This window comes from Balaenoptera acutorostrata, chromosome 19 (assembly GCF_949987535.1).
Source record: "Balaenoptera acutorostrata chromosome 19, mBalAcu1.1, whole genome shotgun sequence".
NCBI classification, from domain to species: domain Eukaryota; kingdom Metazoa; phylum Chordata; class Mammalia; order Artiodactyla; family Balaenopteridae; genus Balaenoptera; species Balaenoptera acutorostrata.
Window position 1 is genome coordinate 18,810,264 of NC_080082.1, and position 16,342 is coordinate 18,826,605.

General features: G+C 46.1%; 3 protein-coding genes across 12 annotated transcripts in view; 1 reads left to right on the top strand and 2 right to left on the bottom strand.

The window, feature by feature from the left end:
* Positions 1-443, bottom strand: part of PRMT7 (protein arginine methyltransferase 7) — a 51,259-nt gene extending 50,816 nt beyond the window's left edge. For 2 of the 4 annotated variants that reach the window (XM_007198174.2, XM_007198173.2), the window contains exon 1: positions 340-443. In XM_007198174.2, coding sequence (XP_007198236.1) covers positions 340-360 — 21 coding nt within the window. In that variant the 5' untranslated portion in view covers positions 361-443. Of the gene's footprint in view, positions 1-217 lie in introns of all 4 variants that reach the window. The other 2 variants (XM_057533831.1, XM_057533830.1) reach the window with 2 other exon arrangements.
* Positions 444-489: 46 nt separating this feature from the next.
* Positions 490-7,947, top strand: SLC7A6OS (solute carrier family 7 member 6 opposite strand). Of its 2 annotated transcripts, none has more exons than XM_007198171.2 (5): positions 490-711; positions 850-1,125; positions 4,870-5,073; positions 6,300-6,420; positions 7,172-7,947. In XM_007198171.2, the coding sequence occupies exons 1-5, from the start codon at positions 517-519 to the stop codon at positions 7,300-7,302; spliced, it is 927 nt and encodes a 308-aa protein (XP_007198233.1). In that variant the 5' UTR covers positions 490-516; the 3' UTR covers positions 7,303-7,947. The 2 variants fall into 2 exon arrangements, with proteins under 2 accessions (XP_007198233.1, XP_007198232.1); XM_007198170.2 differs by having other exon boundaries at positions 7,191-7,947.
* Positions 7,948-9,503: 1,556 nt separating this feature from the next.
* The window catches only part of SLC7A6 (solute carrier family 7 member 6), a 35,571-nt gene continuing 28,732 nt past the window's right edge, over positions 9,504-16,342 (bottom strand). For 4 of the 6 annotated variants that reach the window (XM_007198167.2, XM_007198165.2, XM_057533841.1 and 1 more), the window contains exons 9-12: positions 15,511-15,607; positions 12,085-12,234; positions 11,717-11,966; positions 9,504-11,369 (exon numbers count right to left, since the gene is read on the bottom strand). In XM_007198167.2, coding sequence (XP_007198229.1) covers positions 11,275-11,369; positions 11,717-11,966; positions 12,085-12,234; positions 15,511-15,607 — 592 coding nt within the window. In that variant the 3' untranslated portion in view covers positions 9,504-11,274. The remainder of the gene's footprint in view (positions 11,370-11,716; positions 11,967-12,084; positions 12,235-15,510; positions 15,608-16,342) is intronic. The other 2 variants (XR_009006043.1, XM_057533842.1) reach the window with 2 other exon arrangements.

Below are 16,342 nucleotides of genomic sequence, written 5' to 3' on the forward strand. Positions count from 1 at the left end.
TTGCGGCGCGGGTCTCTATCGCTGAAGGGAGGCACCAAGTACTATGATCCAGGTCCCGGCAGAGGTGCTCAGTCACAGGCCCAGCTAGAAGCAATGACCCGACTGGATGGCAGAGCCAGGGACCGCCTAGAACCCCGCACTACCGCCGGCCCGGGAGCTCTGAGCCGCCCCATACGGACTCTAGAAAGTTCCTCCAGAGTCCCGAAGAGATGCGTACCCCAGTGTCCGAGTACGACCATGCCACATTCCTCCGCCGACGCCTTGGGCTGAGCACAGGATGCTGGCTGCACCCGACCCTTCAACCGCGACCCCACCTTCCCAACCAGCCCAGCGCCTCACCGGCCAGGAGAACCGTTCCATTCACTTCCGCCGCCACCGCCATCTTGCCGCGGCAGGCGTGCAAAGGCGGGACTTCCCTGGGCCCGCTGAGCGTGCCGGGGGCGGGGCCCGGAAGCAGAACTGGAAAGCTCTTCCGTCGCACCCCGCGCATTCCCATAGTGCTCCACGACAGCTGCTATGGAGGGGGGTATGACAGCGGTCCTCCGCGTGAAGCGGAAACGCAGTGCGGAACCCGCTGAGGCACTTGTCCTCGCTTGTAAACGCCTCTGCCCCAGCGCAGTTGAGTCGGGAGCCCAAAAGACGCCTCCGGAGGATCTGGAGAGAGCAGCAGAAAATAATGTCTTCCAGTTGGTGGCCACCGTGCGCTCCCAGGTATAGGGCCGGGAGGGAGCCAGTGTGAAAGGGATCTTAGGGCGCAGCTGGGGTGCATCATTTTCCCTCACCCTTTCACGAACCCCTGATTATGCCGCCCCACAACCCCGCTTCTTCCCCCCTCCCCACTCCCCGCAGGAGGAGCCGGTACAGCCGCTTGTGCGAGCCGCCCTGCGCCCGTCCCAGGGCAGCCAGCAGCGTATCCGCCGTCATCTCCGTGCGTCGGCTCGGGAGATCCAGCAGAACGGCCGCTACAGGGTAGTCTCTAGCCGCCGATCCTCGGGAATTCCATCGGGCGGCTTGGGGTCCGAGGACGCGCCGGGAAGCCCAGAAGCCGCCGAGGACGCAGGCTTCCAGCTGTTGGACCTGGTCCACGAGGAAGGAGACCCAGAGGTCGCCGCGATCTCCTGCAAAGTGAGTACACGCCGGGAGTCGAGCTCTGGGCTTCTCGGGACAGAGAGTACGCAAAGTTAGCACACAGTTAAAGAGGGTACACATGGCTTCACTTTAGAGATGGATGATCCATCCAGCTTGATGGACATGTTTTACAGGTTAGATTATCCATTCAACAAGTATTTACTCAGCGCCCACTATGTGCCAGGCATGGTTCTTAGGTTCTGTGGATACAGCAGTGAGGACCTAACATTCAGGTAGAGGAGAGAAACATCAAACAAATTCAATGTCAGATGGTTAAATGGGCTATTGGGGCGCTTCATTCATCATTCCATTTCAATGTCATTTTCACTGAGAAAATGAGTTTTGAGTAAAGACTTGAATGGCAAGGCACTGCGGATATCTTGGGCAGAGGGGTTTCACACTGAGGAGCTCTAAGTGCAAAGACCCTGAAGCCGAATTTGTCTGGTGTTTGCAAGGTCATTGTGCATGGAGCCCAGGGGGACGGGGGAAGATAGTAAGGAATCTGGGGAGAGGATACCTGCTAAACCCTTTCAACTAGGTAGTTGCAAGGATACATTGCCTTTCACCCAGAGATGGGGAATCACTGGAGGATTCTGACCAAGGTAAAGATAAAGCAGAGGGGAAGACTCATCAAAGGGAGGTTAAAGGACCAGGCCTGGGTAGCATACCAAGTTTGAGGCAGATTTTGGATTAGAATGCAAGTCTTCTCACATTTAATTCAGTGTTACTTTTTTTTTTTTTATGTTTATCTTTGGCTCTGTTGGGTCTTCATTGCTGTGCGTGGGCTTTCTCTAGTTGAGGCGAGTGGGGTATACTCTTCATTGCAGTGCGCGGGCTTCTCATTGCGGTGGCTTCTCTTGTTGCAGAGCACAGGCTCTAGGCGCGCAGGCTTCAGTAGTTGTGGCTCACGGGCTCTAGAGCTCAGGCTCAGTAGTTGTGGCGCACAGGCTTAGTTGTTCCACGGCATATGGAATCTTCCCAGACTAGGGATTGAACCCCTCTCCCCTGCATTGGCAGGCGGATTCTCAACCACTGTGCCACCAGGGAAGCCCCCAGTGTTACTTTCTACTAATTACATTTTCTAAGTTAGTTTTGTACCTCACTTCCAAAAAGCAAAGTCAACTACATGCAGTAAGACCAAAGAAATAGAAAATTCTCAATCTAAGGTATGCCCCCTCTTGATAAACATTTTTCAAATCTACTTTTAAGTTTTTGAAGTTTAAAAAAATGAAATTTTGGGCTTCCCTGGTGGCGCAGTGGTTAAGAATCCGCCTGCCAATGCTCAATGCTGGGGACATGGGTTCAAACCCTGGTCCAGGAAGATCCCAAATGCCGCGGAGCAACTAAGCCTGTGCGCCACAACTACTGAGCCCACGTGCTGCAACTACTGAAGCCCGCGCACCTAGAGCCTGTGCTCTGCAACAAGAGATGCCACCGCAATGAGAAGCCTGCGCACCGCAACAAAGAGTAGCCCCACTCGCCGCAACTAGAGAAAGCCTGCACGCAACAACGAAGACCCAACACAGCCAAAAATAAATAAATAAAAAATAACTTTATTTTTAAAAAATGAAATTTTTATTCAAAATATATCAAGCAAAAGATATTTAATCACATTCCTAGTATACCTGGATAACAATTTGGGCATGGTGTCCATAGCCACCTCTTTTACCAAAACTAATTCCACACTGCATCATGAGTTACACATTTTTAAAAGTAAACCAATGTTCAATGGAATCAAGTCAATTAAATAGCTCATTAAATCATATAAGAAAAACTAGTAGATAAGTTAGGAAGGATATGAACACAGATTTTCCCAACAATGCGATACAAACTGTAAACACATCAAAAATGTTTGCACAGAATAATTATTAAAGAACATAAATTTAAACTGAAAACAAACTTGAGGTTTTATGCCTACTAGACTATCAGGAAAAGGTTTGCCAGTAGCTCTGCTGGCAAGGCTGTAATTAAAATTGTACGACTGTTGTGCTTAAAATTGATGCAAACCTTTGGGAAAACAGCAGGGCTTTACAGTAATATCAGGCATCCTAAAAATAGATTGGAGGCTAGTATTTTAAAACTATTTTTATTGTTTGGATTCTAAAGCCGTCCAAAAATCTAAAGAGATTTTTTGTTGTTGTTGGCTGCGTTGGGTCTTCGTTGCTGCACGCGGGCTTTCTCTAGTTGCGGCGAGCGGGGGCTACTCTTCCTTGTGGTGCACAGCCTTCTCATTGCGGTGGCTTCTCTTGTTGTGGAGCACGGGCTCTAGGCACACGGGCTTCAGTAGTTGTGGCGCATGGGCTTAGTTGCTCCGCAGCATGTGGGATCTTCCCGGACCGGGGCTCAAACCCGTGTCCCCTGCATTGGCAGGTGAATTCTTAACCACTGCGCTACCAGGGAAGCCCCTGTTGTTTTGTTTTTTAATATATTTATTTATTTATTTATTTTTGGTTGTGTTTGGTCTTCATTGCTGTGCGCGGGCTTTCTCTAGTTGTGCTGCGCAGGCTTCCCATTGCAGTGGCTTCTCTTGTTGCAAAGCACGGGCTCTAGGCGCGCAGGCTTCAGTAGTCGTGGATCGCGGGCTTTAGAGTGCAGGCTCAGTAGTTGTGGCGCACGGGCTTAGTTGCTCCATGGCATGTGGGATCTTCCCGGACCAGGGCTCGAACCCATGTCCCCTGCGTTGGCAGGCAGATTCTTAACCACTGCGCCACCAGGGAAGTCCCTGTATTGCTAGTTTTTGTAAATATTTTAATGGCTGCATAATTTGTTGAACTGAAGGCTGAGGGCTTGTGAGTTGGAACCAGAAGTTTTCTTGTAAGCAGCTTTGAGGTTGGTCAAGAGTCTGCACAAAAACTGACATCTCTAGTTCCTTTTGACTTTGGAGCAAGAAAGAATTAATTCCCTGTAGCCTGTAAATGATGAGAACATTGGTCTCCCTTTATCTGCCCTGGCCATGGGACACCCCCCTCTTCCCCCTGTATGGTATCTGGTTTGAGCTGCAGAGCTTCCGGTGATGAACCTGTCGAAAGTGACTGGCAGCATGTCCCTCTGGTTTCCAAAGTGACCTGTGCTACCCTAGACAACACAGCCTCTTGCCACTGGAGCACATCTTACCTGGGCAAGTTCTATTCTGGGGCAATCCATCTCAAACTATCAGAAAAAGGATTATAGGGGAGGCCACTCCTCGTTTGTGATTAAAAGCAGGATGTCAGGGTGAGCAAGCCAAGTGGTGGGTGATGGCTGGTGGTAGTCACCAGGGTCCAGGAATCGCCCATAGGCCCCTATAGGAGGCCACACAAAATGCAGACCCATTTGGGGGTCAACCATAGGGGTGCTGCTGTCGGCCTGTGGATCTCCAAGGGGAGAACATCATACCAAAGGAGCTCAGAGAAGACCTGTAGAAGCAGAGCCTGGGGGCAAGACTAGCCAGCTCTGCTGGCTCTCCCCTTCCTCAGGCCAGTCTTCCCGTGTGCTCTCTTATGTCAGCCTAGCACAAAAGAGCAGGAAGCTATCTTGTAAGTTTCTATCTTAAAAAAAGTACTACACATTCATTTTATAGAGACTTGATTTTTTTTAAATTTCATAGATAACTGAGAAGAGACTAGTAGGCCATGGGGATAAGAATCTTGAATTCAACATAGAGAACTGCAGGGAGGCTTCCTTCACCGAGGTCTTAGGTTCCTCCTCTTGGGACATCCATGTTTTAAGTTATGCATGTATCATCTGCTGTTCTCTTTACAGACATCTGACCCAGATGTGATCCTCTGCAATTCTGTAGAGTTGATCCGTGAGCGGTTGACTGTATCTGAAGATGGACCAAGAGATGGGTACCAGGAGGAACAGAAGGACAACTATGTGTATGACATTTACTATTTGGACATGGCCACTCCAGGATGGATTGAGAACATCCTCTCTGTGCAGCCCTATAGCCAAGAGTGGGAGTTGGTAAGGGGGCCCGTGAGGCGGGGGGCATGAGGCAGCCTCAGTTCATTTTCTAGTCACGTGCTTTGCCTCCCTAGGTTCTACTCCTGATCGCCATTGTTCATAGTTCTTCTTATCCTTGCTTAAAAGGAAAAATTTATGCTAAATGCCTTTTAGAAACCTGGGTTTAGTGCAGGAATTTTGGGAAAGACAGTCTACATTGATACTTTTTGCTCTTAATGAGTCTCTTACAAGGTTTGCAACATAGTCTTGTTTATGCAGTTGGTGCTATGTAATCTGCAGGTTCCGTGGGCTCTGCATCCCCGAATTCAACCAACCACAGATCAAAAATATTCCGGTGGGGGAAATTCCAGAAAGTTACAAAAGGCAAAATTTGAATTTGCTGCACACTGGCAACTATTTACATAGTATTTGCGTTGTATTAGGTATTACAAGTAATCTAGAGATGATTTAAAGTATATGAGAGGAGTAAAGCAACTATACTCCAATAAAAATTAATTTAAAAAATAAATAAGTAAGTAAAAATTTAAAAGAATAAAGTATATGAGAGAATGTGCATAGGCTATATGGAAATACTTAGCCATTTTGTGTAGGGGACCTATGGAAACAAAAGCTTTTTTTTTTTTTAATTGTATCTTAAAGGGTGAAAAACCTTGGATTAAGAAAGCTAACATCCTGACGTTATTAAATTCTAAAATTATTAATGAGAAAAGTTAAGGTCTACCTCTCATCCTCTTATTATGAGAGAAGCACCCTGTCCCACATCTGCACTATAAGTGGCCTCACAGTCAGGTACCCACCTTGGACGACTGCACAGCCGCCCTCCTTTCTGCATTTCACACTTGGGTTTTGGCTCTAACCTTTGGCATCACCTGTAATCCATATAATCCCTCTCCTACCTGGCTGGCCTTCAGCAGTTTGAAGATCACTGCCATCACCTGCTCAGAGCTGTCCCTCCTCCGCACCCTGCTGCGTTCCCTTCTGGTAGAGTTCAGATCATCCAACCAGGAAATGTGGTTCCTGGAGCTGGACTCTGAGTAGAGTAGGGCTACTGTCTCCCTCTTACAGCCTAAGGTTACTGCAGCCTCTACCAAACTAACACCTATGTTTTCTCTTTTTCACACATCACCCTTAAATGACATCTCTCCCAGTTGGTCTGCTAATAGCTTCCCCCAGAGCATAACTTTAGAGGTTTTGACTTATACTCATGTTTATGTTGAGATGTGCAGGTGAATGATGACCAACAACCAGAGGACATTTATGAAGATGAAGATGATGAGAACAGTGAGAATAATTGGCGCAATGAGTACCCAGAGGAGGAGAACAGTGACGGAGATGAAGATTCCAGAGGTAGGTGGTAGCAGCCCTGGTTGGGGAGGGACTGGTGGGATCTGGGACTGAGGTGTGAGCAAGGTTGACAGGTATATCTTAGCTGGTTTTCCTTTTCTGCCCTTTGAGCTCCACCAGCTTGACCACAAGCTGGTGGAGCTGTAGGACATGCAAGGACCAGTGTCCCCATGGGGGCTGCTGGATGTATAATGTCAGTTAGGCCTGGGTTCAAATCCTTAGTTCTTTCATTGCCTAGCAATGGTCCCTTTCCCTCCTACTTTGAATAGAGTGCTGGAGAGGTTTGCCAGTAGGAGTGGGCCCAGGGTTTTCACAAGCCAAGGAATTGTTGCATTTACCTGTGCAACAACACAGACATGGTATGTGGGGGAAGAGGAAGGAAGGATGCTCTGGCACCACAGTTCTTCGACTTTCTTGGTGTTTGATGATAGAGGAACAGTTAATCAAGCTATGGGATATTCTATTGGGGAAGTGGCAAGGAACAAAATTATATTTGCAATATGACTACAACTATTATAACAACAACAAAAAAATACTGAGAGGAAAATGACAAAGCACTCCAATGTTAAAGGACTTGGTTTACATGGTAAGAATTTTATTGCTTTTTAAAAAATTGTTCTATATTCTAAATTTTCTTTATTGAGCAAGTATTTTATAATAGGAAACAAGACAGACTTTTTTGAGAAGGGAAGGGGCTTTTGTGGTCATTTAGAAAACCATACAATTAGAGCCCATTCCTGTTATCTCATTCTAGTCTCTGATGATTACAACAGCCTCAGTGAAGAAGAAGGAGACAACAGAGGACCACAGATGTGGAGCAAATACCCTTTGGATGTGCAGAAGGAGTTTGGCTATGACAGCCCCCATGACCTGGATTCAGACTGATGATCCTGTGACATCCCTGAGGTTCTACCACAAGCCCCTGAGGGTTCTGTGACTGCAGTGTCAGCCACACTAGTTAACATCCTCTCGGGCTTCCTAGCTTAACACATGGAAGGAAAAAGCATATCCAACAGCACCATTCCACCATGGTGAAAACTTGCACTAAGGGAGTGCGTCTTTTCTACTATCTGTAGGGCCCCCCTTTGTCTCAGTCAAAACTGACCTTAGAGTCTGGGGGCGGGGGAGATGCTGTGAAAGTGAAGCTTCCTGGCCCAGACATCTTACCTGCATTCCCATTCTCCTCCTACGCCAAAGCCAATTAAGGGGAAGAGCGTCTCCCGTTTTGTCAGCACTAAGACTGGGCTTTCCCAGGCCACCTGCCTCCAGTAAAAGGCTGTTTCTTTTGATAGAGGGACTCTAGAAGGGCTGCAGTGGGTCCCTTGTAGCGGCACAGACTGGATAGTAATGGCCATTAGGAAAGAAAGTAGAATCTGCCTGAGCCATGAGAGGTTTTAGTTAACAGCTATCTCTACCTCCCTGCTTCCTGACTCTGATAATGGTTGTAAAGATTGCTAGTTTCCTCTGGCAGTGGTGCCAAGGAACAGGGTATGTATGAATCTCTTTAATAAAAACTAACTTTGAACAGGGGAGCAAGTAATTCCTTTAAAACCTTTTTAAATCTATCTTATGTGCTTTCCCACCATACTCCCTGCTCCCTTTACCCCCCCGCCAAAAAGGGGGAGGGGGTGGTGAGAAGTTTCAGACACTAAGAACTTAAGGCAAGTGAGGAAATGCAAAGTACATCCTAAACTTGGCTTTCCATTGAGAAATGTTTAACTAGACACAGCACTCACCAAAAACAAACTACAGTCAACAGGACCAATATTTTTTACCAAAACTTGTATCTCTTGATTCCTTTCCAAACCACAAATGCCTTAACTCTGACTGAGTTGGCATTTATTCTGCAGTGACGAATAGGTTCTATATCTGCACTGTGCAGTAGTAGCCATTAGCCACATATGGCTGTTGAGCACTTGAAATGTGATTAGTGCAACTGAGGAATTGAATTTTAAAATTTTATTTACCTTAACTAGCTACACGTAGCTAGTAGCTACCATACTGGACTGCACAAGTCTAGGGAAACAATATACAGAAACTTTGATTCAAGGTGTGCCCTCTTGCCCTGTGGCACAGACTTATTATCACATGGGAAGATAAATTACACAAGGAAATGTCTTCTTCCTGCCAATTCTAAGATTCCATAAGCATCTCTACTTTTCTATCCCACCTGCACCCATTTCACTGTATATTTTTTGTACATCTTTATCTTCTTATCTACAAGTTGTTAAACCTCCCAAAGTGATTAATTTCCATGTGTATGTATATTCGGGCCCTACTATTACAGTTATAAAACCAACAAACAGACTTGGTTTCCCAACCTAACTATCCACTAAGGTGCAATTCAGTGCTGCAATAACAGGCAGCAACGTACAGGTCTAATACTAGTCATCTCAGTCTCCTGTAAGCATAGAAACAAAGGATTGAAAACCACTCTGCCATTATAATGTGCTCACTGCTGTTTCTGTACTCATTTACAGTTTGCCAACGTTAAAGGGCTGACAGCTTCACAAACTGTACCCACTGCAAAAGGGATTAGCACACCAGGAGAAGGATTGAAGGAGATAAACAACAAAGGCCTCGCAGAAATTAATTCCACTAGGAAGCCTGAGTGCTGTAAGGAGTCTCTGGCATCCCTCCCTCAGAAGGCCTCCTGGGAGAAGTCTGTATCCAGCACAGAGGGGAAGAATGTGGTCACCATCCAGTAATGAGAGGGGGGTGACATGGCTCACTAAGCAAGTACTAGGGCACCTGGAGTGTGAGGGCCTTGCTTCCCCCTGGAGCCACTGGGAGGCAACAAGTTCCTGAGATCAGCTGGTCATTTACTTCAGTAGAGAAAACTAAAGCCTGGGTCAGGGATCCTTCAAAGACAAGTGCAGTCTGCTTGAAGGATTAGCTCCAGAGGATCCCTGGGATAGGTGCCAGATTGGGTCAGACAGGAGTCATGTTTACACAGTCTGGGCAAGTCAGCCTTTGTACAAGACTCCCTGTTGTCAGGCAAATCCCCAACCCATGACAGTAGGAATGTACTCCCATGTTCTCACAGATGCATGCATGCCCTGAACAAAAGGCAGCTGTGAGCATGCTCCACTAAATTGCCTTTATTGAGCGAGTGTGACCAAGGTTAGTCCCTTGTCTGCAACTGGGGCCGGTTTGGTGGAGAAGAATGGTCAGAAAGGTAGATTGCCTCATAGTTCCCATCTTTATCGTTGACCAATTTCAAAACCTAAGGACAAGAAGCCCATGGGGCATACCAAGCCAGCAGGTTCTTCTGGGTCCAGGATGACAGTGTCTGGAATCATCACAGGACAGTTGTCCAATCCAGTGCAGCCATGTGGCCCATGAAGGAACATCCATTAGGGCAAACCTACCCCTTTGGCCAGACCTGGGTGCTAAAGCACAGCCTGAGCGCCAGAATTAGTTGCTTCCGATCATGAATCTGCTGATGGAGGTTGAAGCAGCTTTACTTCCAGAGTCTTCACTGATCTCCACAGAGAGAAAACAGAAGTCTCCAAAGTACCAAGCTCTTCCTGAGACTGCAGCCCCACCAGACCTCAGGCAAGGGGAGGCAGGCAGGAGATGAGTGCATTATCCCGATGATCCACACCAAGGTGGCTCAGTGTAAAAAAAGCCTGGTGCCTGGTGTCAGGGACAGAAGAGGAGGAGGATGCAGCCTGGTGTGAGGTTTTCAGAAAAATGACCACTTCTAGCACCAAGATGGGCTTGCGTGGGTCTGCACAGCAGCCCCTCATACCGGCCCTTACAGAGAGGAACAAGCTACTTGTCAGTTTGGGTCCAGGAGATGTTCTCTAAACCATTGACAGCTGAAAGAATTCAAGTGATTCACCTGAATCCTAGGACAGTTTCTGCCCTCTTAGAGTTCATACCAGAAACCCAGGGATTTGCTTTTTGTCAACTAGAACAGAGACCTAAGGTCTCAAGTAAAATAAAGGATTATCTTTCAAAGTAGCAGTATTACCAGACCTCTGACTCATGAATTTGTTCATCTGTCCTTGTGGAACTTGAGCCAGGTGCTTGTAACATGTGACCTATCTGTATACTAAAGTGTAACTGGTACATGAGTAAAAAATCTTTAAAGTTCACCTCTGCAGGTAAGACTCAACAGAAGACTGTGCTAAAACCGAGCAAAACAATCTGTGGTCAGAGTCTGACCCACCACCACATAGACACCTCTAAGGTCAGAGGGACTTGCTTTGGGATACTTTGAATTTTTAAACACAATCAGCCTACTGCATCCTGTAGATTAATGAACACCAATGCTTTGCTAGAACTGGTGTCCTGGATTAAATAATATCAATAAATAATAGAATACAACTCTTTCACCAGGGAAGGATTTTGAGCCAGAGGAAGAAACGGTAGCATTTCAGGCCTCTAATGTCAGATGCTTGGACCTGGTCAGAGGAAAACTTCCCATAGAGCAGCCCCTTTGTCGAAACTCCCGGTTCAAACCTCAAATTCAGAAACCACCAGCCACAGCTATTAACCTAGCACTCCCTCTTCCCCCAATGCAGCTCACCAAGTAAGTGTTTGCAAGGGCTGCACCTACTCACCAGGAACAAAACTAAGCAACCATTCCCCTATTCCCTGAGCCCTCTGCCACCACCACCCTCTGAAGTCCCCACCTTCAGGCTGGCCCCAGATCCTGAGACCCATAGCTTACCGATGAGAGTGACCACCTGAGCAGGCCATCAGCCCTGAGCCCCCTTACATAATGTGGGCCAACAGCCCTCCTTGAGTATAAGAGAGTTGGGTCCACACAGTCTTGTCATCTGGACTTCGGTGGCTGTGGCCACAGGTAGCGGCCTTCCAGGCCTCAGGGGATATCACCTCTGGCCTCTACTCAGTTTTCCTCTCAACCTGTCTCTCTTCAGCTACATCTAGCTCAGTCAGGACGCAAAAGCAAAGCTTCTGGGTGACTTCGGTGATAGCAGCTAAATGAAAATAGAGAATAGAATTTAGCAAACTGACATTTAGCCACAGCCCCAGTCTGAACACCACAAGGCTGATTAAAAGCATGTGGTTCCCTCCCCACCTGTCCCCTGGGTACCCTGTACCAGGCTCACTCCCAGCAACCCTCACTGTCCTCCATCCCATGCCCCACCAGAGGGTCTGATGCATGACTCCTTGTCTTGCTATATGGACTGAACTTTCAGGAGGGAGTGTTTTAACCCCAAACTACGAGTCTAAAGTTGGAATTAAAGTGATCATGTCAAGACCAAAAGGGGCGGCCAGGCTTCCAGCGTATCACTAGTATGCGGAAGCTGTTAGCCACACCCACCTGTGCATGCGTCTTTGTATATACACACACACAAGGCCAGTGTGTGATAGGCAAAGAGAAGCTCACCAAGGACATTCCGAATAAAGAGTGGTCTCCGGGACTCTGGCAGATAAACACCCAGGAAGTAGATGGGGACCCCAGAGAGGGCAATCCCGATGCCAATGAGGGAATTGATGGTGTCACTGAAGAGGGGCACAACCACCAGAAACAAGGAGCATATGCAGAACACGATGGGAAAAAACAGGCTCAGCTGAAATGAAGGGAGGTGAGATATTAGATAAAATAGGATGGGGGAACAGGAGAATGGGGTATGGGGAAGAAGTCACCTTGGGGAGATGGCCCACCCCTCCTAGCCTAGAGCCACTGACCTTGAGAGGCCGGGGCCGCTCGGGCTCCTTCCAGCGAAGGTAGAGCTGTCCAGCGACAGACAGGCCCACAAAGAACCAGTAGCTGAAGCTGAAGTAGTTGATGAGCAGGAAGACATCCTCCACAGTGAGGTAGATGAGTGTCATGGTGCACTGGAGGGGGAGAGGTAGGGGAGAAGTGGGCACTGTCACCACCAAGCCACCCAGGAGACTCCACCGTCCTGCAGTCAGCACCACATCTGCTGACTGCTGACTTAGCTTCACCAGATTACCTCCAGGTCTTTTCAGTGATCCCTTGGCATCAGATAGGTCCATTCTTTGCAATGGCCTTCTCTCCTTCTTCTTTTGGGGGCCCTTCCTGCACTCAATGCCTCCCTTCTTTTTGCAAGCACTTCAGTAACAAGCCAGACTCGGTTCCCCTTCTGATGGCAGACAGTGAGGCCCTCCTCACTGCAATGCACCAACCTCAACATGAATCACACTGTGCCCTCTGGAGACTGTTATACGTGGGTCCCAACTACCTGGCATACAAGTGGAGGAAATGTCTCCAGAACTATCTCACTGTCCTGGAGCCTTAGAAATGCAGATTAGCAAAATGGAACCATCCCCCTGGGAAGAAGTATGACAGGATTTGTCCTCTGGAACAAAAGAGTTCTAGAAGACAGGAGTCAGGGACTAGAGTCCTGGGACAAGGTTAGATTTGCTTTAACAGCCAAAGCAGTCTTGAGGGAAAAAAACGGAGCTGGAGGAATCAGACTCCCTGACTTCAGACTATACTACAAAGCTACAGTAATCAAGACAATATGGTACTGGCACAAAAACAGAAATATAGATCAATGGAACAGGATAGAGAGCCCAGAGATAAACCCACGCACATATGGTCAACTAATCTATGACAAAGGAGGCAAGGATATACAATGGAGAAAAGACAGTCTCTTCAATAAGTGGTACTGGGAAAACTGGACAGCTACATGTAAAAGAATGAAATTAGAACACTCCCTAACACCATACACAAAAATAAACTCAAAATGGATTAGAGACCTAAATGTAAGACCAGACACTATAAAACTCTTAGAGGAAAACACAGGAAAAACACTCTTTGACATAAATCACAGCAAGATGTTTTTTGATCCACTTCCTAGAGTAATGGAAATAAAAACAAAAATAAACAAATGAGACCTAATGAAACTTAAAAGCTTTTGCAAAGCAAAGGAAACTACAAACAAGACAAAAAGACAACCCTCAGAATGGGAGGAAATATCTGCAAATGAAGCAACTGATAAGGGATTAATCTCCAAAATATACAAACAGCTCATGCAGCTCAATATCACAAAAACAAACAACCCAATCAAAAAATGGGCAGAAGACCTAAATAGACATTTCTCCAAAGAAGACATACAGATGGCCAAGAAGCACGTGAAAAGCTGCTCAACATCACTAATTATTAGAGAAGTGCAAATCAAAACTACAGTGAGGTATCACCTCACACCAGTTAGAATGGGCATCATCAGAAAATCTACAAACAACAAAGGTTGAAGAGGGTGTGGAGAAAAGGGAACCCTCTCGCACTGTTGGTGGGAATGTCAATTGATACAGCCGCTATGGAGAAGAGTTAGGAGGTTCCTTAAAAAACTAAAAATAGAATTACCATATGACCCAGCAATCCCACTACTGGGCATATACCCAGAGAAAACCATAATTCAAAAAGACACATGCACCCCAATGTTCACTGCAGCACTATTTATGGAAGCAACCTAAATGTCCATCGACAGACGAATGGATAAAGAAGATGTGGTACATATATACAATGGAATATTACTCAGCCATAAAAAGGAATGAGATTGGGTCATTTGTAGAGACGTGGATGGATCTAGAGACTGCCATACAGAATGAAGTAAGTCAGAAAAACAAATATCCTATATTAACGCATATATGTGGAACCTAGAAAAATGGTACAGATGAACTGGTTTGCAGGGCAGAAACAGAGACACAGATGTAGAGAACAAACGTATGGACACCAAGGGGGGAAAGTGGCAGGGGGTGGGGGGTGGTGGTGGGGATGAATTGGGAGATTGGGATTGACATGTATACACTGATGTGGATAAAATTGATGACTAATAAGAATCTGCTGTATAAAAGAATAAATAACATAAAATTTAAAAATAAATAAATAAATAATAGATTTGCTTTAACTTCAAGAATATGGAGTTCCCCCTACCTGTCTTTTCACCCAAATTATCAACAAAGGATTTAAAACAAGAAGAGCCCATTCTAGAGAGAGAAAGGAGACCCTATATGAAGAGGAGAAAAGTGGGGTGGAAGGTGATTAATTTACAAGACATGATGTCAGATTGCCCTAAATTTATAAATTCAGTGCTATCCCAATCAATATATTGAGAGGATATTTTGTTATTTTGATAAAATGATACAAAAGTTCATCAAGACAAATAAACAGGTAAAAATTGCAATGAAAATTCCAGTGGGGAGAGGGGAACTGAAGAAGTACCCTCAGCCCCTCCTTAGTTCTCAAATATTCCGTATAAAGCTAAATAAGGAAGCTTGGTGCTGATGCAAGGATGAGGAAGGATGAGTTGAGATGACTGTACATTTAAGGGGCAAATCATGGTACTTGGCACATAAGAAGCACTCTAAAAATTAGCTACTTTTATATGATAAAAATTTGAAAAATGTGGAAAAGTGGATTATTCAATAAATGATATTTGTACAGTTGGCTAGCCATTTGAGAAAAAAATTAAGTGAATGCCTACCTCACTCCATTCACCAAAATATAAATTCCAGATGAATCCAAAACTTTAAGTAATGAAACCATAAAGGAAAGAACTAAATGACAAGAAAATGAACTATTTTTCAAAACTTGGAGTAAGGCCTTCCTCAGGGTCCCTGTTAGCCTTTACGCCTAATAATACCTTAGTGCAAATTAGAAAATGACAGTCCTTCTTCAGGACTCCTTCCGTCTGTCAGAATACTTAATAATTTACTGATTTTGTTGAAATAAAACACTTTAATGTCATCTACTATATATAAATCTATGATGCCTATGATATGAACAGAGGTCCCTAGGGTAGCTAGTGTACAACTGGCCTGGCTTTTCTAAATATGATTTAACAAAAAAAAAAAAAAAAAAAAAAGAGGAGCTAGAAGGAGGAGGAAAAAAGGAAGCCACTGACAGAAAAGGTAGATAAATCTTACTAATTCACTTTTATATTCTTTTGTAGTATTTGCCTTCCCTAATATAACTATGTTTTACTTTTATATTTTTAAAAAATTGTAAGAAAAAGGAAGAAACACCGAGAGGCTCAGGAAGTATCCCAAGAAGCTAGTACACCTCCCCGCTAACAGTCTTCTCATAAAGTTGGCAGGAGCACCACACAGATACATCCAATCCCCACACTCCCCAGCACAGCTTACATTGAACAATAAAGCAGGGATGGGTGTAAAACGCTCAACGTGGATCATGGAGAGAAGGTCCGGGAGGTGGCCCTCACGGGAGCCCACGAAAAACAACCTGGAAGGACAAAAAAATGTGTCAGGAGCATCTTTGTACTCAGCCGTGCAGCCACACTCCTCACTCAGACAAACCAGGCTCAGCTCCAGAAGAAAGCAGGGGGCAGTCTCTCAGGAACCTCCCATGTTCTCTATGCATGACCAACCCAACCTACCCCCATTTTACCCACAGGTGTCTCCACCATTACCCATGAATGCCCTACCCCACTGTTACCCACTGACACCCCCAGCCCCTCAGCTATGCAACCCACCATCACCCAATGGATACCTCACCCTGCCATCACCCATTGGCACCCCAATCCACTCCACCGGGGTACCCCACTCTGCCTCCCCACACATTTCCTACATAACATAATGGCTTTTTAAAGAAGGGCAGCCAGACTTCTGATGGGCTGCCCTCCATATACCTTCCCTGAGCTCCTGGTATATGAAAAGTCAGGGAGAGCCTGGGGCTCAAAGAGACAACCCAAGCTTTCTCTCTGCATCTAATGAGCCCTACTGACTGGGAAACAGAGCAGCAGAGAAAGGAAATGCCACCCAGGTGGTCAGCAGCATCATGGAGCACTCAGCACCAGGCTTGGGGGTGGGCTGGGGAACAAAAAGCTTCACAAGAGATGATCACATCTGGACTGGGAAGAAGAGTTGGGGTTTTCCAGAAGGTGACTGTGGGGTGGAGACACAGCATGGGCAAGGGCAAAAGAGGCTTAGAGGCATAAAAGAGTATAGCCTCTTTGAA